General features: G+C 45.6%; 1 protein-coding gene across 2 annotated transcripts in view; it reads right to left on the minus strand.

Annotated features, from left to right (window-relative positions):
• Nucleotides 1-22,296, minus strand: part of cherp (calcium homeostasis endoplasmic reticulum protein) — a 162,853-nt gene that overhangs the window by 68,453 nt on the left and 72,104 nt on the right. For both annotated transcript variants that reach the window (XM_072482850.1, XM_072482849.1), the window contains exons 6-9: nt 12,364-12,515; nt 10,820-10,931; nt 1,735-1,824; nt 381-651 (exon numbers count right to left, since the gene is read on the minus strand). In XM_072482850.1, the coding sequence (XP_072338951.1) occupies nt 381-651; nt 1,735-1,824; nt 10,820-10,931; nt 12,364-12,515 (625 nt within the window). The remainder of the gene's footprint in view (nt 1-380; nt 652-1,734; nt 1,825-10,819; nt 10,932-12,363; nt 12,516-22,296) is intronic.

Raw genomic sequence — 22,296 nt, forward strand, 5'->3', positions numbered from 1 at the left:
GCAGTGGGTTAGCATTGCTGTCTCACGGCGCCGAGGTCCCAGGTTCGATCCCGGCTCTGGGTCACTGTCTGTGTGGAGTTTGCACATTCTCCCCGCGTCTGTGTGGGTTTCACCCCCACAACCCAAAGATGTGCAGGGTAGGTGTATTGGCCATGCTAAATTGTCCCTTAATTGGAAAAATGAATTGGGCACTCTAAATTTATTTTTAAAAAGGTCAGCAGCCTAATGCACGATTCTCTAAGCAGAATGGAGTTTTACTCAGGAGGTACAAGGAAAGAAAATAATGATTTTTATTTTTTTTGCATACAGTTCTCTAATTCATTCAAGGTATTAACACTTCACTTCATGTCTCAACTGTTCCATCTCTACCATTACTGCACCTGATGCCTCTGTTGGTGAAAGAGGAGGCAGGTCCTGGCTCTGAGGCATTGGGATGTGTGGTGGTGGAGCTTCAGGTTCCCGTAGTGGTTGAGGTTGTGGCTGGGGTTGGGGCTGCGGCTGAGGCTGCGATGGTGGTTGGGGCGGCTGGTGTTGATGCTTGGTGAGGTTGTCCACAAACTCTTGGTGCTGGGCCTTCAGGGTCTGGATCTGTTGCTGGAATGCCATTTGAATGGGCTGAACCACAGCTGCAAATTCTGTTATGAGAGAGGCCTGTAGGAAGCACCAGACAGAAAAATTAAATTAAATTCAGGAATATTACTGGCAGAGACAAGACCAATATAAAGTGAAAAGTATGGCAAAATAAAGTATAGGCTTGGGCATTAAGCTGAAGGGTCTCAATTCCAAAGAAAACATATTGGGCATGAAATGTTAACTCTGTTTCTCTCCCCACAGATGCTGCCAGTGTGCTGGAATGTTCCAGCACTTGGTTTTTATATTGGAATTCCAGCATCTGCAGTATTTTGCTTTTGAAAAATATGTGGTCTCGTCAGTTATTTCATTTGCTCGAAGACTGCACAAATTGACTGCTGTGTTTGCCTCCATTGCAATAGTGGGCTATACTTTTTTCCCCCTTGAATTTTCCCCCCCAAACATAAGTTTGTTTGCATGGTGCTTAATGCTAGATGTTTCATTTACTAACAATACTGTGGTGTTAAAAAAAGGGTCTTAAACTCATCATCCAGTCACAATATCACATATTCCCAAACCAAATCCAGCATGGTCAGGTGTAGGGTTAAGTTGTCATGGCTTAAAAAAAAAGGTTCCCTGACCTCAGAACAGTTCATCCACTGCATCACTGTTCACTTTTCAATTCTTCACACCAATTGCAAACTCTAACTTAGGCTGCCAATTAATGCCAAATTTGGGCTGGCTTAATTCCACGGGCCAATATCCATTCAGTATGGGGATAAGATTATGCAAATCCATCTTATGTCGGATCCTCAAAGGGAGCAGCAAAATAAACTTTTCACCTCATTGATCAATACTGTGTTTTTGCACAGGTCACAGGTGTGAAAGGACAGTGCACTTGCTTAGTGTACCACCCAGTCTGCAGTGCTGTGTTTTGCAACGGTTTAATGTATGTGAATAATCACCGCCATAAACCTGTTGGAAACAGGCCTGATACTTTTTGCCGAGACAAGCCCAAGATTTTGTGTCTGATCCACAAGCCTGAATTTAAATGAGAGGATGTCAACGGTGTTGAACCTAACTACAGAGCTGTCTGCATTTATGATCGCCATTTGTTACCATTTCCCTAGCAGCAGATAACTACAGGTACCACAAGTTACTAACCTGGTACTGTCCAAGTCCGAGGGCCGGGCTCTGCAACTGCTGAATAATGGATTCGTCAAAATAACCATTCTTCTCCCACAGTTGCAACAGCTGTGAAAAAATAATAAAAGCAATAGTTTTTGTTCGGAGACGATGGCAATGGAAGACCTGCACAATCTTTTGGAATATACTTCAAGTCAGGAAACAAAAAAAAACACAATCTCTAAGGATTGTAGTTTTGTCTTATTACTGACTATGTTGCTTGCTGGTCAATGACTTGCCATGTGCCCTGTAACTTAATGCAAGGGTGTCACTCCACTCTACAATGTTAGTGCCTGCCTGGAAATCAAAGTTAGTGTCATTAGTTTACAGTTACAATGGTACAAGGTATATAATAAAAACAAAAATCTGTAGAAGGGTCAATAGACTCGAAACATTAACGGAGTTTCGCTCTCCACAGATGCCATCAGACCTGCTGAGTTAATCCAGCATCTTCTGTTTTTATTTCAAAGCGACATGCTGTTTGACACAATTCGTCAGTTGTTGTGACATACAGCCCACACACCTGCCATCACACTGCCACTGAAATTCATATAGCACATTACTCATTTGTGTGATAGGCAGAATGTTTTTTTCCAGATTCGAATTTGAACAAAAGCTTGGTAGTTAAAATGTTTCCTGCTGTATTCTCCATGGCAACACCTCTACCAGAGTCCACTTGTCAACTAATCAGCATTCTTTTCTCATGCAGTATAATTCTTCTGTTTTACTGTTGGTATTTCTGGCAAGCTGTCTTGATCGATGCAAGATGAAAAGCTTCAATAGAACGCGTCTTTTTTTCAACTTCCTATCTGTTGGGGTCTTTTCAGAATCTAAGGCATTTTGGAAAATTATAGCCTGCTCCTCCATCATCTCTGTATCTCCCTTTTTTTCAGAATCCGAAACCTAAGACATCGACCGAGTCCTAGGAACTTGCCAGCTTTGGTTCCTTAAGTTTCTCCAGTACTTTTTCTCCTTTGACATTAATTATCTCAATTTCCTCCATTTTTTAGACTGAAGGCTGCCTTCTATTTTGGGTATGTAACCTGCATCTTTTAAGATGACAGACACAAAATATTTATTCAATGCCTACTATTTCCTCATTCCCCATGGCAATCTCTCCTTTCTCTGCTTCTAAGGAACCAATAGCTACTCCCCATTTTATATACTGGTAAATGTTCTGATAATCTTTTTTTTTTTTAAAAACTTATTCCTGGCTGGTTTACTTTCGAGTTTTATTTTTCTCCCCCCTTATCGTCAACTTTTTGGTGACCATTTGTTGGTTTCTAAAACATACCCAATCCTCAGACTCACTACTATTATAATCCTATTTTAATCTAATAAATCTACTAAGTAAACCTACTACTTAAAGTGCATGGGGCTGCAGGTAGTGTCTCGAGATGGATAGAAAGCTGGTTAGCTCACAGGAAGCAAAAGGTTGGTGTAAATGTGTCTTTTTCCGATTGGCAGGCAGTGATTAGTGGTGTATCGCCGGGTTCTTTGCTAGGACCCCAACTGTTCACATTATATATTAATGATTTGGACGAGGGAACTAAATGTATTATTTCCAAATTTGCTGGTGAGGTAAAGTTGGGTGGGAGGGTGAGCTGTGAGGAGAATGTAGAGATGCTTCAGCGGGATTTAGACAGGCTGAGTGAGTGGGCATATGCATGGCAGTTGCAGTAATAATGTGGATAAATGTGAGGCTACTATCCGCTTTGATAGTGAAATAGGTAGGCAGATCATTATTTGAATTGGTGTAAATTGAGAGAGGTGTTTACTTAGCAAGACCTTGGTGTCCTTGTGCATCAGTCGCTGAAAGTAAGCGTGCAGGTACAGCAGGCAGCAAAGAAGGCAAATGGTATGTTGGCCTTCATAGCGAGAGGATTTGAGTACAGGAATAGGGGGTGGGATTCTCTAATCCCGCGGCAGAGTGTCCACGCCGTCGTAAACGCCGTCGCGTTTTACGACAATGTGAACGGGCCGCTGCCAGGACTAATTCTGGCCCCTACAGGGAGCCAGCACGGCGCTGGAGCGGTTCGCGCCACTCCAGCTGCCGATCCCAGCGCGAACTGTGCGCCGCGGAATCCGCGAATGCGCAGTGGCGCCGGCGCCAACGCGCACATGCGCAGTAATATCGGCGCCAACGCGCACATGCGCAGTGGCCACCTTCAATGCGCCGGCCCCGACGCAACATGGCGCAGGACTACAGGGGCCGGCGCGTAGGAAAGGAGGCTCCCAGCCAGAGAGGCCGGCCCGCCGATCGGTGGGCCCCGATCGCAGGCCAGGCCACATCGGAGACCCCCCCCCCCCAGGTCGAACCTGGGACCGTGGCGCCGTGAGGCAACAGTGCTAACCACTGCGCCACCATGCTGCCCTTCCCTGATGTATTTTTGTTGAACCTGTTGAATTGTTTCTTTAAATGTTTCTCACTGATCATTTACCACCATATATTTTAGTCTATTTACCCAATAAACCATATCCAGCTATCCCCTCCTTCCTAAGTAATTGGCTTTAAGTTTAAGTTCCCCATTTGCGATTAGAGCATGTCGTTTTCAAACTTAAAAACATTTTTTAAAAAAAATTCTATCCTTAAAGTTACAAAGCCAATGCGCAGAGTGCACATGGCAAATCCTTAATCCATCTCATTGTTTGCTCAAAAAAAAAATTTAAATTCAAATTGGAAAAATCTCCACAAGCCACAAACAAGATCCAAGCAGGCAAGAAAAAGCATCACACCTCATCTTTAGCTTGATCTGACGCTTGGTCTTAGCCAAAAGGCTGAGAAGTGATTTTATTTTAAAACTTTTTTTCCCTAAAAATCTAGATTACCCGATTATTTTTTTCCCAATTATGGGGCAATTTAGTGTGGCCAATTCACCTCCTCTGTGCATCTTTGGGTTGTGGGGGTGAAACCCACAAAGACATGAGGAGAATGTGCAAACTTCACATGGACAGCGACCCAGGGCAGGGATTTGAACCCGGATCCTCCGCGCCGTAGGCAGCAATGCTAACCACTGTGCCACGTGCCGTCCCCCACTTTGTTTCCAAACTTAATGTGCAATTCAATTGTACTATGATCACCTCCCAGTGAATCTTTTACTACAACATTGCTAATTAACCCTGCCTCACTGCACAAGACTAGATCTAAAATAGCTTTATTCCATCAGTTCCACAACATATTACTCCAGGAAACGGTGCATTTTCAGGTTACAATAAACTGGCTTCAGTTTCCCGACTGCAAATCCTCCCCTTCTAATATCCTGTGAAATTGATTTAAAACAGAAAAAAGGAAGTGAGATAACACCCACAAAAACAGGTTGTGAAATTGAGCTGAATGAATCTGGTCATTTGTGGAGTCGGTACTAGGAAGATGTGACCATGAAAACTACTGGATTATTCTAGAAACCCAAAAGGTTCCCTACTGTTCTTCAGGGAAGTGAACCTGCCACGTGTCTAGACCTACACACATCTCTGGTTTAGCTGGGAGAAGAGAGCAAGGGAGAGAAGGGGCAGCACCACGGACCTGGTTCAATTCCCATCTTGCGGAGTCTGCACGTTCTCCCCATATCTGTGTGAGTTTCCTCCGGGTGCTCTGGTTTCCTCCCACAGTCCAAAGATGTGCAGGTCAGGTGGATTGGCCGTGATAAATTATCCCTTTGTGTTCAAAAGGTTAGGTGGGGTCATTGGGTTACGGGCATAGGGTGGGTTGCGAGGTAGGGTGTTCTTTGAGAGGGTTGGTGCAGACACGATGGGCCAAATGGCCTCCTTCTGCACTGTAGTCATTCTATGAAACCATCATGAAAGAATTCTACAAATTCATCTTCCATACCACCTTTACCAATTTGATTGATCCAGTCTATGTGAAGATTAAAGTGCCGCACAACTATTAGAACATAGAACAATACAGCGCAGTACAGGCCCTTCAGCCCACAATGTTGCACCGAAACAAAAGCCATCTAACCTACACTCTGCCATTATCATCCATATGTTTATCCAATAAACTTTTAAATGCCCTCAATGTTGGTGAGTTCACTACTGTAGCAGGTAGGGCATTCCACGGCCTCACTACTCTTTGCGTAAAGAACCTACCTCTGACCTCTGTCCTATATCTATTACCCCTCAGTTTAAAGTTATGTCCCCTCGTGCCAGCCATATCCATCCGCGGGAGAAGGCTCTCACTGTCCACCCTATCCAACCCCCTGATCATTTTGTATGCCTCTATTAAGTCTCCTCTTAACCTTCTTCTCTCCAACGAAAACAACCTCAAGTCCATCAGCCTTTCCTCATAAGATTTTCCCTCCATACCAGGCAACATCCTGGTAAATCTCCTCTGCACCCGCTCCAAAGCCTCCACGTCCTTCCTATAATGCGGTGACCAGAACTGTACGCAATACTCCAAATGCGGCCGTACCAGAGTTCTGTACAGCTGCAACATGACCTCCTGACTCCGGAACTCAATCCCTCTACCAATAAAGGCCAACACTCCATAGGCCATCTTCACAACCCTATCAACCTGGGTGGCAACTTTCAGGGATCTATGTACATGGACACCTAGATCCCTCTGCTCATCCACACTTTCAAGAACTTTTCCATTAGCCAAATATTCCGCATTCCTGTTATTCCTTCCAAAGTGAATCACCTCACACTTCTCTACATTAAACTCAATTTGCCACCTCTCAGCCCAGCTCTGCAGCTTATCTATATCCCTCTGTAACCTGCTACATCCTTCCACACTATCGACAACACCACCGACTTTAGTATCGTCTGCAAATTTACTCACCCACCCTTCTGCGCCTTCCTCTAGGTCATTGATAAAAATGACAAACAGCAACGGCCCTAGAACAGATCCTTGTGGTACTCCACTTGTAACTGAACTCCATTCTGAACATTTCCCATCAACCACCACCCTCTGTCTTCTTTCAGCTAGCCAATTTCTGATCCACATCTCTAAGTCACCCTCAATCCCCAGCCTCCGTATTTTCTGCAATAGCCTACCGTGGGGAACCTTATCAAACGCTTTGCTGAAATCCATATACACCACATCAACTGCTCTACCCTCGTCTACCTGTTGAATTGCCTTTGTTACAAGCTCCAATAATTTACTGTTTAGTGTTCAATCCAATGGTATAACTACTATTAGTGGGCCTACAAACGATTCCCACAAGTGTTTTCTGTCCCTTGATACTCCTAACCTCTACCCATACGGATTCTACTTCTTGATTTTCTGAGTCACGATCCTTATATGTACATACGAATTAGGAGAAGTAGGCCACTTGGCCTTCGAATCTGCTCCGCCATTCAATAAAATCATGGCTGATCTGATTGTAACCTCAACCCCACATTCCGGCCTACTCCTAATAATCTTTTACCCACTTGTTAAACAAGAATCTATCGAGCGTTGCCATAAAGATATTCAAAGATTCTGCTTCCACTGCCTTTTAGGAAAGAGAATTCTCGAGACTCGCAACTCTCAAGAGAGAAAGGATTTCTCCTAATCTCAGTCTTAAATGAGCGACGTCTAATTTGTAAACAGTGACCCCTAGTTCTAAATTCTCCGGCAATTGTGGTTTCCAGTGAATACATTTGTAGCAAGTATTGGTTGCTCAAGGAACTCCGACTCAAGAGTTGATGAGCTGGATTTTGAGCTTCAGAAGGTGTGACACATCAGGGAGGGGGAGAGTTACCTGGACGCAGGAATCTGGTTTCAGGAGACGGTCACACCCTTTAGACTAACTAACTTGAATTCAGCCAGTGGTCAGGGACAGGAGGGTGTGGCTGCGAGTGAGGCAGGTAGAGGGATCCAGGATGTAGGGTTGCAGAAGCCTCAGCCATTGACCTTGTCCAACAGATTGAGATTCTTGCTCCCCGTGTGATAGGAATGACAGGCACGGGGACAGCAGGGAGGTTGAGTTTAGCACAGGGCTAAATCGCTGGCTTTGAAAGCAGACCAGCAGCACGGTTCAATTCCCGTAACAGCCTCCCCGAACAGGTGCCGGAACGTGGCGACTAGGGGCTTTTCACAGTAACTTTATTGAAGCCTACTTGTGACAATAAGCGATTTTCATTTTATTTCATTTCACAGCACCATGGTACAGGGAGCCAGTCAAATGGGGGGTGGGGGGGAAGAGAGAGAGAGAGAGAGAAAGAGAGAGAGAGAGAGAGAAGAAAGAAGAGAAATGTAGTTGTAACTGGGGATAGTATAGTTAGGGGCATTGACACTGTTCTGTGACCAGGATCAAGAGTCCCGAAGGTTGTGTTGCCGGTGCTTGGGTTTGGCATATCTCATCTGGGTTGCAGAAGACTTGGAGTGGGAGGTTAAAGATCCAGTTGTCGTGGTCCACATAGGTACCAACGACATTGGTAGAACAAGAAAGGACAGGCAGATCGACAGAGGGGGCGGGGTTACATTGTTAAGAAATTAACTTAAACCGATAGCAAGAAGCGATGTAGGATCGGAAGGCGTAGAATCTGCGGATTCGAGTTGTGGAATTGCAAAGGAAAAAAGACCCTGATGGAAGTTATGTACAGGCCCCCTAGCAGTAGTCAGGATGTGGGGCAGAAAAGAAATCAGGAGCTAGAAAAGGTATATAAGAAAGGCAATATTACAATAATCATGGGGGACTTCAGTTTACAGGTAGACTGGGAAAATCAGGTTGGTAGCAGATTCCAAGAAAAGGAATTTGTGGAATGTCTTCGAGATGGGTTTTTTGGAGCAGCTTGTGGTAGAGCCCACTAAGGAACAAATAATTCTGGATTTGATGGTGTGTAATGAGGCAGGCTTGATTCGGGAACTTAATGTGAAGACACCCTTAGAGGGCAGTGACCACCATGTGATAGAATTCACCCTACAGTTAGAGAGGGAGAAGCTGGAATCATACGTAACGGTTTTACAATTGAATAAAGTTAACTACATAGACAAGAGGGAGGAGCAGGCCAGAGCCGATTGTAAGGGGAGCTTAGCAGGGAAGATAGTTGAACAGCAATGGCAGGAGTGTTTTGGCGGCTTTCGGAAGGCACAACAGAAATTCATCCCAAGGAGGAGGAAATTTGCTAAGGGGTGGACAAGGCAGCCATGGCTGGCAAGAGAAGTCAAGGACAGCATAAAAGCAAAGGAAAAAGCATACAATATGGCAAGGATTGGCAATATGGCAAGTAGGAAGTCAGAGGATTTGGGAAGCCTTCAAAAGCAAGCAGAGGACTAAAAAAGCAATAAGGGGGGAGAAGATGAAATGGGAGTGTAAGCTTGCTCCTCAAAGTCCAACTGTAATTTCAGATTATGTCCCCAAGGCTTAAGACTCCCACTCACTGGAAATAGTCTGTCTCCATCTACCCTACCTGGCCCTCTTAAATGTCTGGAGCACAGTGGGCTAAACAACTGGCTTGTAATGCAGAACAAGGCCAGCAGCGCGGGTTCAATTCCCGTACCGGCCCAAACAGGCACCGGAATGTGGCAACTAGGGGCTTTTCATAGTAACTGCATTGAAGCTTACTTGTGACAATAAGCAATTATTATATTATTTTTAAAGCAGTGGTTCCCAGCCTCTATACTATAAAAACATTTAGAGGTACACTACCTATTTTCTCTGTCTTCTTCCCTTACTGGGAAATTTGTTTTGAACTTCTACCTGTTCTCTCTCCTGTTATTTTTTTAACCTCTCTTTGTCTCTCTCGCTTCTCCCAAGGGTTCTGCGCCCTTTTTGAGTTTTCACTTTTTGTGCTGGCGCATGCAACCTTTGTCTTCAGCTCCAAGTCCGGTTGGTCAGATACAAAATCTAAACCACGCATGTGCGACTCTTTCCCAGCCAGCGCATGCGCGGGAGGCCCAAGATTTTGTTTAATTATATGAATTTTTGAAAAATCCTTTCTCGCGGTCTTCATGGCACACTGGTTGGTGACCACTGGCATGAAGATCCACCATTCTTTGGGAAATGATTCATGTTGGCATTGAGTGCAAATGGTGCTCCATTCTCGTAAGTCACATGGCCACAGTCTGAGCAACAAAAAATACCCAGACACCCCAACATCATGCATAATGATAATCTCAAGTCATAGACATAGACATAGAATTTACAGTGCAGAAGGAGGCCATTCGGCCCATCGAGTCTGCACCGGCTCTTGGAAAGAGGTCAACACCTCCACCCTATCCCCACAACCCAGCAACCCCACCCAACACTAAGGGCAATTTTGGACACTAAGGGCAATTTATCACGGCCAATCCACCTAACCTGCACATCTTTGGACTGTAGGAGGAAACCGGAGCACCCGGAGGAAACCCACGCACACACGGGGAGGATGTGCAGACTCCGCACAGACAGTGACCCAAGCCGGAATTGAACCTGGGACCCTGGAGCTGTGAAGCAATTGTGCTATCCACAAGGCTACCGTGCTGCCCTACAGTCAAATCATTTATGTTTTGCAGCAGAAATCCACAAGCAATAAAACAAGGGCTGCCCTATTAACAATACACCAGAGATGGGATAGGGAGGGGGAGGGAACTGAGCGAAATATCTGCCGCCAACTAGCCTTTAGTTGGCATTTTGAATGCACACAATGAAACAAAGTGATGTACCTAGCTAAGCAGGTATCTGCCTTCACCACATATGGAATTGTCTGATAAAATAGTGTTTAATTTAGCACTTCCAAATTATTTTCTAATATGACCTAATTTTAACATGAAAATTAACATCACCCCAGATGTAACAAAAATAAAACAGCAATAAAGTAGCACACTGCAAAATCAGTATATAATTATTGAAGTTTGATATTTTGGATCAACACACATCATATAAATATGGAAATCCATGTTTCTGAAATATTTACAAATATTTATGTGATTAAAATTTTATGTAGTCACCAATCATCTGAGCTGCTCCAGCTTATGGAACTTGGCCAGAAAGCAGCAGAAGCACAGGTCATGACATGGGCGATGTTGGAACCTGGGTCATTCAGCAGTACCAGGACGACAGGGTTGGGCACAGCCATTCCACAGATTAATAAGATTAAAAATTATTAAACAGCACATTATTACCCCCTCCTGGCACTATGAGCATTTAGGGAGAATTACCCGTGCAATCTTCTGTTGTTTGTCCTCCTCCACTGCAAGAAAGCTGGTGCAGTAAATAGGAACCACAACCTTTTGTAGGGCTGCGAGCAGGTCTCGAGCTTGTTTCCGCTGACTGTGAACGCACAACAAAAGAAAGGTGAGCCACTGCAGGCTCCAAAAACAAGAAAATATTCAATTATTTCACAAGACATAAAATGTGTAAAATGATAAAATGCAATGCCACTGACTTCAGAAATGTTAATGATACCATCACCATAGAGCTCAAAACAGTGGAGAGGAAAGATCCATGTCTATTTGCAGTATCACAGCCCCTAAAGTCTGTGTTTTAATCTATTTTGTCAGAGAATTTTGTGAAGTAGAAGAAACAAAGTGCAGTTGAGGTTATGCTCTCATTAGTGAGGTTGGAGTCCAGACTCACTCAGACCTACTCGATAAAATTTAGGTACATTCGAATCAGTTCAGTATTTTTTTAATGTAATTAACACATTCCTGCATGTGTGAATCTCTCTGACTTATGACTGCATGTTCGTCTGGTGGAATACGCTATAAAGTTGTGTCTGCTAATCTGTAACATCTACTTCAGGTTAGTTTCTTGAACTAACATGCACATGTTTACTGTTCGCACCTATAGGACTGGAAGGGGAGGTGAGCATGAATCTAATTACCAGTCCCCATTTAATGGATGTGAACAGTAATACATGCTGAAGTATACAAGGCTATGGGCCAAGTGCTAGAAAATGGGGTAAAATACTTAGGTGGTTGTTTTTGACCACCCCAGACATGACGGGCCAAAATGCTGTGGACCTCCATGACACTATGGCAGTCATACGTAAAGAAACTAACTCAAGACAGATTAGACATTATATATCACGAGCTGTCTTATATATAGAACTGGCTAACAGACTCAGATGTTTGGCATACACAGATTGACATCTGGGTGTTGAAAAAACTGCATCACACTAGTAATGTGGACAGTTGATAGCAATGGTAAAACATAGAATTTGACCCCAATTTTTCACCTTTTAGCCCTTCCTTGTACCATTCACATACTTGCCTTAAGCACTAGATCTGTGTTTGCACCATTCTATGTAAGTGGTCATAAGGAAGTGCTGGAAGGTTATCCAGGGTGAGTTGACCTGCAATTTTCCTCCTCTGCAACCTCAAGGAAGTGTGTCTGATCTTGGTTTGGTCTCTGCTAGGATGGTACAGCTGGGATTCACAACTCATCATGTAGGATATATCCATGTGCCTCCACTCCATGACACAGCATATTGGAGATGCCACATGCAGCCTCACCACATTTCCATTACAGTGAATCCATGATGAACACTTACATTACTGAGAAACAATAAGGGATTCTGCAGAACGGGGATAAATCAGAGTACTACATCCAAATTCCTGCTCAAATCCAAATACAGGCTGGATTTCCTCCCAACCCAATATATCTGTCACCACACACAAGAGCTTTGGATATCTTCTATAATATGCTTAGGATTTTCTATCTTTGATCTGATTCGCTATAGATCTAATAATCAGATACTAACCAGTGATGCAGCACATCATTTATCAGGTAGATCAGATGAAGGCGCAGTTCGAAATGGGCTCCTTCAGCTGTGATGCGGTTTCTCAGGTGGCCAGACATTAGCTCACAGTGCTGTGGGGTTTTTGCATTGTTAAACATCCAGTTCTTACCGGCCTAAGGAAGAATGGAGAAAATGTCAGGAGATCATGGAGAGTTTCGTCACTTTTGCGAACTGTGATAAGACAAGCAACTAAGTGTCATCTTCAGTATCACGCATTAAACAAATAGTTAAAAAGTGATCATTAACATCTTTTTTCTTTTTTTCTTAACCTTAAATGTTGACTTTTTTTTAAAATGGAAAGGTAGAGGTTACCAACTTATTGGGAAGAGAATGTTGGAGTTGAGCTACATGACTATAACTACAGTTCAGGGGTAGTTGTGACTGTTAAAGTGCTAAAAGAACAGGTATGTCGTGGTCAGACTACCAAAGCATTAGGGCACAGACATTCCAAAGTTGATTCAAACAACCCAATTTAACCTTCACATGACGTTTGAAATACGGTACTACAGGTGAAAATAAGCTAACGGCTGCATGGGGGGTGATCAATATTCCCTTTCCATACAGCAAGCTGAAGCTCCCATGCAGAATGAGCACAAGCTTCAGGTTATCACGCGTACAGAGTACTGCACTTGTATGAATAGGTCATACACATCAAAACAAAATAGATAATGAGATATTGCTGGTGAGTACTACTGGACTTGGGCCAACTCCTCACAAGTCAATTAAGCATCAGTAGTTCACCGTCAATACCCTCTCAACGAAGAGTGTATGCGATGCTGAAACATTCAATGTTGTAACTACAATTCTGGTAAAGGACAATGTTGTGCATGACATTTGCAGAACATATCCACCTATACTGTGCAAAAAGGCTAACTAGAAAATTTTACATTTCCTCCCATTTGTTCTGACTAGAGAGCACTTTTGAGTTATATAACTAAGTTAAGGCCAGAGTTTTACATACAAAGTTCAGGCGTGCACCCGAACAGGAAGTGCGTGAAATTGCAAGAGATGTCGAGCACGCATCCCAACCACATCACGCACATGTACGATATTTCAGTCGGTAAGTGCGCAAGAGTCACAGGCACACCCGCTGACAATCAAGAAGCCAATTTAAATGAATTAAACATTGAATCAAATTATTTCTTTTGGTACCAATTTATATATCAATGGATAGGTTTGGCGATTACAAGCTGTCTCAACTCTGTGGCAATATATTCAGATCTTACACTTTCTAAAATTAGAGCAGAATTTCACTACAGCACATAAGAACATAAAAACTTGTAGACTTCTGTTGGCAGCATGTAGGAGGAGGTTGCACATTGGATGGCTCCTGCTCAAGGCTTGATTGTTTTAAAATTTAATGCCCGACCCAGGGGCAACCCAGGAGACGATGGCAGTGTTGAAGATGCTGATGGAGGAGGCGATTGCCCTGGTGAGGGCGGCGGTATCAAGGGCATCGGCCGAGGTGCAGGAGCAGGATGAGAAACTGAAGGGAGTGGAAGAGGCCTTGTCGCAACACAGTGATCAACTCACCTCGATGGGTGAGGAGCTGCAGAGGGTGGTGGAGGCCAACAAGGGTCTGCGAGCCAAAGTGGGGGACCTGGAAAACAGATCTAGGAGGCAAAATATGAGGATCGTGATGGAAGTGGTGGATGGCCTGAGGCCGACCGAGTATTTTGCCAAGGTGCTGGCGGAGCTGTTGGGGAACGGGGACGATCCCTCGTGGTATGAACTGGATCGGGCTCATAGGGTGTGGAGGCGTAAACCAAAGGCGAATGAGCCAAGAGCAGTGATTATTTGTTTCCGTAGGTACCGCTTGAAGGAGAAGGTCTTGTGTTGGGCAAAGCAGAAGTGGGAGGTGCATTGGGCTGGAGTTGGTATACGTATATACCAGGACTTTACTGTGGAGTTGGCGAGGAGGTGGGCGGCCTTCGGCCGAGTGAAGACGGCACTGTATAAGAGCAGGGAGTGGTTCGGCATAGTGTACCCAGCTAAGTTGAGGGTGACCTACAACTCCAAAGACTTTTATTTTGAGACGGTGGAAGTGGCGGAGGTGTTTGTAAAGGCAGAAGGGCTGGGGCAGAAGTGAGAAATGGACTGAGGATTGGTCTTGGACTGAGGGTAGGGGGTGTGGAGGAGTGCATATAGCTCTATTTTTCACTGCATTTTGTTATATGTGCTAAATGAGTTGACGTTGCCTATCTGGACAAGGTAAGAGTTGGGATTTTCTTTTGCAATGATGATTCTTTGGGGTTTGTGTCCTTACACTGGGGTTGTGTGTGTTTAAGGGGATTTCTTTGTTTTCCTGGGACCGGGTGGGTGGAGGGGAATGGAGGAGAGTGAGGCCTGGGCAGGGGCCTCCACACTGGCTAGTTCAAGCTGGCCAGTGAACGGGAGTGTGGTGGGGGGAGGGGCTCTGGCTATCAGAGCCTGGTAGAACAGGTTTTGATGAACTTAGGAAGTGTGAAAAGTTGGGGGAGGGTTCAGATACTGGGTGAGCCGTTTTCAAGAGTAAGTGGATGGGAGGATTCTGGGAGGTGCTCGATGGAACAACGAGACGGGCGGGCCAAGCCCAGTGGGCAGGGCACAGAGTTATAACCGTGTGTCTCCCCCCCCCCCCCCCCCCCAGGGCCCCTAGAAGCCATTTTAGGGGGGTCGGACAGGCTCGGGCAGGTGGGTGCGGGGCAGAAGTTGTTAACCTTCGCCTCGCTGATTGCACAGAGGCAGGTCCTGTTGGGGTGGAGGTTAGCTTCTCCATCCTGTGACATGGCTTGGGGGGGTTGGTTGGTTGGTTGCCATTGAACGGGGGGGGGGGGGGGGGGGGGGGGGGGGGAGTTGGCAGTATTGTTGTCTTTGGTTACACTGTTTACGGATTGTTAATTTATGGTTTTTGTTTACTTGGAAAGTACGGATGGATGATTTTGGTCTGTATATTGAGCGGGGGGCGGCTTGTGTGTGGGGAATTGTTACTGTTTTTGATTTTTCTTTGGTTGTTTATTGATGAAAATGTTGAAAATGGGGGGGGGGGGGAGAAGAGGAAAAAAAAAAGAGAATAAAAAGATTTTTTAAAAGAACATAAAAAAAACTTAGGAGCAGGAGTAGGTTATTCAACTCTTGTGGCCAGCTTCCAGATTTTATTATAACAGGACTGATCTGATTATGGCCTCAACCTCTCTTTCTTGCCGGGTTGTCAGAACCCTCAACTTCTTTGTAGATCAGAAATCTATTTAACTCTTCCCTGAATATGTTCAATCCCTCAGACTCTATTGCTCCCTGGGGTAGAGAATTCAAACGATTAATAACCTTAAGAAATTCCTCTGCATCTCTGACTTTCTAGGAAACCCCTTATTCTGAAATGATGCCTGCAGTTCTATCTGCCCCACAAAATGAAGAATCCTCTCAGCATCTATGCCTCGGAACGTTGTACTTCAATAAGATCACCTCTCGTTCTGCTGAACTCCCGAGTAAAGGTCCAAACTGCTCAACCTTTCCTTATAAAAAACAACCCCTTCATCCCAGGGATAAATGTGGTGTATAAGTACATCTCTCCTTAAACAAGGAGGCCTAAACCATATGTAGTCTATTAGGTGTGGGCTCTGTACAGTTGGATCAACATTTCCCTCCAAATTCTTGTACTAAAATACATCAGCCTTCCTATTACTTGCGTACCTGAATGCTAACGTTTTGTGATTCATCCAGATTTGTCTGTACCACAATAATCTTGTAATCTCTACTGCAAAGGTTCGGACAATATCCCGGCAATAGTACTGAAATAGCTCCAGAACTTGCCTCACCCCCGAGCCAATCTGTTCCAGTACAGCAACAACACTGACATCTACCCAACAATGTGGAAAATTGCCCATGTGTACCCAGTACACAAAACAGGACAAATGCAACGCAGCCAATTACCGTCCTATCAGTCTACACTCCATCATCAGTGATGGAAGGAGTCATCAAAAGTGCTATCAAGCGGCACTTAGGGGAAAACTCTCTGCTGGTTGGAGTCATATCTGGCACAAAGCAAGATGGTTCTGGCGGTTGGAGGTCAATCATCTCAGCTCCAGGACATCACTGCATGAGTTCCTTAGGGTAGTGTCCTAGGCCGAACCATCGTTAGCAGCTTCATCAATGACCTCTCTTCCATCAGGTGGTCAAAAGTGGGGATGTTTGCAGATGACTGCACAATGTTCAGCACCATTCGTGACTCCTCAGATAACAAAGCAGTCCATGTCCAAGTACAGCAAGACCTGGACAGTATCAGGCTTGGGCTGACAAGTGGCAAGTTACATTCGCGCCACACAAGTGCCAGGTCATTACAAGAGAGGATCTAACCACCACCCCTTGACATTCAACGGCATTACCTTCGCTGAATCCCCCACAATCAACATCCTGGGGGTTACCATTGATCAGAAATTGAACTGGACTAGCCACATTAATACTGTGGCTATCAGGGTAGGTCAAAGGCTAGGAATCCTACGGCAAGTAAATCACCTCCTGACCCCCCCAAAACCTGTCCACCATCTTCAATGGAATACTCACCACTTGCCTGGATGAGTGCAGCTCGAACAACACTCAAGAAGCTCAACACCATTAGGGGCAGCACGGTAGCATTGCGGTTAGCACAATTGCTTCACAGCTCCAGGGTCCCAGGTTCGATTCCCGGCTTGGGTCACTGTCTGTGCGGAGTCTGCACATCCTCCCCGTGTCTGCGTGGGTTTTCTCCGGGTGCTCCGGTTTCCTCCCACAGTCCAAAGATGTGCAGGTTAGGTGGATTGGCCATGCTAAATTGCCCTTAGTGTCCAAAATTTCCCTTAGTGTTGGGTGGGGTTACTGGGTTATGGGAATAGGGTGGAGGTGTGGACCTTGGGTAGGGTGCTCTTACCAAGAGCCGGTGCAGACTCGATGGACCAATTAGCCTCCTTCTGCACTGTAAATTCTATGATAACCATCCAGGACAAAGCTTGATTGTTCCCCCTTCCACAAACATTCAAACCCTCCACTACTGACGAATAGTGGTAGCCATGTGTACCATCTACAAGATACACTGCAGTAACTTACCAAGGTTCCTCAGACAGCACCTTCCAAACCCATGGCCACTACCATTTAGAAGGACAAGAGCAACAGATACCTAGGAATCCCACCACCTGGAGGTCCCCCTCCAAGTCACTCACCACCCTGACTTGGAAATATATCGCCATTCCTTCACTGTCGCTGGGGCAACATCCTGGAACTCCCTCCCTTAACGCATATTAGGTGTACCTACACTTCAAGGAATGCAGCGATTCAAAAAGGCAACTCAACACCACCTTCTGAAGGGCAACTAGGGAAGGGTGAAATGCTGGCCTAACCAGCGATCCCCACATCCCGTAAATGAATTAAAAAAAAAAGTTAAATAGTATACTTTCTTATTCTTCTTCCCAAGGTAGACAGAAGGAACTGTCACACATAATTCTCCATCTGCCAAATTATGCTAACTCAACCTATCTATATCCCTTTGCAAAAACATTGTTTCCTCCTCACAACTTGTTTTCCCACTCATCATTGTATTGTTGGTAACTTTGGCTGCAATACACTCTTGACCCTTCATCCAAGCTATTAATGTAGATTGCAAACAGTGGAGGCCCCAGCACTGATTTTGGTGTCACCCCACTAGTCAGTTTGCCAACTTGAAAATTACCCATTTTTCCTGACTCGGATTCCTGTTGGCTAGCCATATTATCCACCACACCATGAGCTCTTATCTCGGGTGGTAAAATGGCACAATATCAAAACCTTTTGGAAATCCAAATATACCACATCTGTGCATTCATGTTTCTATGTTCAGTCCCTTCCTGCAACCTCCTGTAATCATTACCATTGTCACAACCCTGCACTATTTCGTTCTCCTTTCTTGTTAATCTTCTAAATCATCCCCCAACTGAATCCTCCCCCCTTCTAAAGCCCTCTCTCCAGTTCTAGTTGTTCAGTTAACCAGGACATTGGTCCTAGTACAGCTCAAGTGAAGCCTGTCCCAATGTAACAGTTTGTTCTTTCCACAGTATTGGTGCCAGTGGAATCCCATATCTCCCCCACCAATCTTTCAGCCATGCATTCAACTCTCAGATCTGGGGCGGGATTCTCCGACCCCACGCCGGGTCGGAGAATCGCCGGGGGCTGGCGTGAATCCTGCCCCTGCCGTGTCCCGAATTCTCCGCCACCAGAGATTCGGCGGGGGCGGGAATCGCATGCGCTGGTCGGTGGGCCCACCCCCGCCGATTCTCCGGCCCGCGATGGGCCGAAGTCCCGCTGCTGGAATGTCTGTCCCGCCTGCGTGGATTGAACCACTTTTTGAACGGCGGGACAAGGCGGCACGGGCAGGCTCCATGGGGGGGGGGGGTGCCCCCACGGTGGCCTGGCCCGCGATCGGGGCCCACTGATTCCGCCTTCGCCATGGTCTTCACTATGGCAGAGGCGGAAGAGACCCCCTTCCCTGCGCATGCGCGGGGATGACGTCAGCAGCCGCTGACGCTCCTGCGCATGCATCGCCCGGCGAAGAACTTTCGGCCCCGGCTTGCGTGGCGCCAAAGGCCTTTCCCGCCAGCCGGCGGAGCGCAAACCACTCCGGCGCGGGCCTAGCCCCTCAAGGTGAGGGCTTGGCCCCTAAAGGTGCGGAGACTTCCGCACCTTTAGGGGCGGCCCGACGCCGGAGTGGTTCCCGCCACTCCATTACGTAGGAACCCCCCGCCCCGCCGGGTAGGGGAGAATCCCGCCCCTGATTTATCCTTTTTTTTTTTTAATTTAAATTTAGAGCCCCCAATTATTTTTTTTCCAATTAAGGGGCAATTTACCGTGGCCAATCCACCTAACCTACACATCTTTGGGTTATGGGGGTGAGGTCCACGCAGACACGGGGAAAGTGTGCAAATTCCACACAGACAGTAACCCAGGGCTGGGATCGAACCCGGGTCCTCAGCACCGTAGGCAGCAGTGCTAACCACTGCGCCACTGTGCCGCCCAAGATCTGATTTATCCTATATCAATTTGCTTGTGGCTCAGATAGCAAGTTCTTCTTCTTAATTTAGCGGCCCCAAGTGTTTATAATCCCTTAACAGTACCTATTTTAGTCTTATTTATAATGTTGGTATCCACATGGATCATGAAAACTGGATCCCTCCCCTTTCACCTGAAGGGGATGTGCTTAACCCTGGAACCAGGGAGGCAATACAGCCTTCAGACTGATGTTCGAGGCTGGACAGAACAGTTCTTATCCCCCTAATTATACTGCCTCCCTCTACTACAGTATGTAGTTTGCTGCCTTTTAGGTACTTCCACGGTGGCAGAACATTGCTAAACTGGAACTACTTATTGATACATTGCTTACACACAAAAACCAGATAACCATGGCTACCAAAATAGTAGCAACATGTTTTTATTTTTCATTATACTCTCAATTTCTACCTGTTCTTGACGGTGGCATCACGAATTGGAACATAGTGTGTCCAGGAAGCTTTTCTAACACAGTATGTAGATTGTCCAACCAGAGGACGGGCAATATTGGATTTAGTACTGGGTAATGAACCAGGGCAAGTGATAGATTTGTTAGTGGGGGAGCATTTTGGAGATAGTGACCACAATTCTGTGACTTTCACTTTAGTAATGGAGAGGGATAGGTACGTGCAACAGGGCAAGGTTTACAATTGGGGGAAGGGTAAATACGATGTTGTCAGACAAGAATTGAAGTGCATAAGTTGGGAACATAGGCTGGCAGGGAAGGACACAAGTGAAATGTGGAACTTGTTCAAGGAACAGGTGCTACGTGTCCTTGATATGTATGTCCCTGTCAGGCAGGGAAGAGATGGTCGAGTGAGGGAACCATGGTTGACAAGAGAGGTTGAATGTCTTGTTAAGAGGAAAAAGGTGACTTATGTAAGGCTGAGGAAACAAGGTTCAGACAGGGCATTGGAGGGATACAAGATAGCCAGGAGGGAACTGAAGAAAGGGATTAGGAGAGCTAAGAGAGGGCATGAACAATCTTTGGCGGGTAGGATCAAGGAAAACCCCAAGGCCTTTTACACATATGTGAGAAATATGAGAATGACTAGAGCGAGGGTAGGTCCGATCAAGGACAGTAGCGGGAGATTGTGTATTGAGTCTGAAGAGATAGGAGAGGTCTTGAATGAGTACTTTTCTTCTGTATTTACAAATGAGAGGGGCGATATTGTTGGAGAGGACAGTGTGAAACAGATTGGTAAGCTCGAGGAAATACTTGTTAGGAAGGAAGATGTGTTGGGCATTTTGAAAAACTTGAGGATAGACAAGTCCCCCGGGCCTGACGGGATATATCCAAGGATTCTATGGGAAGCAAGAGATGAAATTGCAGAGCCGTTGGCAATTATCTTTTCGTCCTCACTGTCAACAGGGGTGGTACCAGGGGATTGGAGAGTGGCGAATGTCGTGCCCCTGTTCAAAAAAGGAACTAGGGATAACCCTGGGAATTACAGGCCAGTTAGTCTTACTTCGGTGGTAGGCAAAGTAATGGAAAGGGTACTGAAGGATAGGATTTCTGAGCATCTGGAAAGACACTGCTTGATTAGGGATAGTCAGCACGGATTTGTGAGGGGTAGGTCTTGCCTTACAAATCTTATTGAATTCTTTGAGGAGGTGACCAAGCATGTGGATGAAGGTAAAGCAGTGGATGTAGTGTACATGGATTTTAGTAAGGCATTTGATAAAGTTCCCCATGGTAGGCTTCTGCACAAAGTAAGGAGGCATGGGATAGTGGGAAATTTGGCCAGTTGGATAACGAACTGGCTAACCGATAGAAGTCAGAGAGTGGTGGTGGATGGCAAATATTCAGCCTGGATCCCAGTTACCAGTGGTGTACCGCAGGGATCAGTTCTGGGTCCTCTGCTGTTTGTGATTTTCATTAATGACTTGGATGAGGGAGTTGAAGGGTGGGTCAGTAAATTTGCAGACGATACGAAGATTGGTGGAGTTGTGGATAGTAAGGAGGGCTGTTGTCGGCTGCAAAGAGACATAGATAGGATGCAGAGCTGGGCTGAGAAGTGGCAGATGGAGTTTAACCCTGAAAAGTGTGAGGTTGTCCATTTTGGAAGGACAAATATGAATGCGGAATACAGGGTTAACGGTAGAGTTCTTGGCATTGTGGAGGAGCAGAGAGACCTTGGGGTCTATGTTCATACATCTTTGAAAGTTGCCACTCAAGTGGATAGAGCTGTGAAGAAGGCCTATGGTGCGCTCGCGTTCATTAACAGAGGGATTGAATTTAAGAGCCGTGAGGTGATGATGCAGCTGTACAAAACTTTGGTAAGGCCACATTTGGAGTACTGTGTACAGTTCTGGTCGCCTCATTTTAGGAAGGATGTGGAAGCTCTGGAAAAGGTGCAAAGAAGATTTACCAGGATGTTGCCTGGAATGGAGAGTAGGTCTTACGAGGAAAGGTTGAGGGTGCTAGGCCTTTTCTCATTAGAGCGGAGAAGGATGAGGGGCGACTTGATAGAGGTTTATAAGATGATCAGGGGAATAGATAGAGTAGACAGTCAGAGACTTTTTCCCCAGGTGGAACACACCATTACAAGGGGACATAAATTTAAGGTGAAAGGTGGAAGATATAGGAGGGATATCAGAGGTAGGTTCTTTACCCAGAGAGTAGTGGGGGCATGGAATGCACTGCCTGTGGAAGTAGTTGAGTCGGAAACATTAGGGACCTTCAAGCAGCTGTTGGATAGGTACATGGATTACGGGAAAATGATATAGTGTAGATTTATTTGTTCTTAAGGGCAGCACGGTAGCATTGTGGATAGCACAATTGCTTCACAGATCCATGGTCCCAGGTTCGATTCCGGCTTGGGTCATTGTCTGTGCGGAGTCTGCACGTCCTCCCCGTGTCTGCGT

The sequence above is a fragment of the Scyliorhinus torazame genome, chromosome 18, assembly GCF_047496885.1.
Source record: "Scyliorhinus torazame isolate Kashiwa2021f chromosome 18, sScyTor2.1, whole genome shotgun sequence".
Taxonomy (NCBI): Eukaryota; Metazoa; Chordata; class Chondrichthyes; order Carcharhiniformes; family Scyliorhinidae; genus Scyliorhinus; species Scyliorhinus torazame.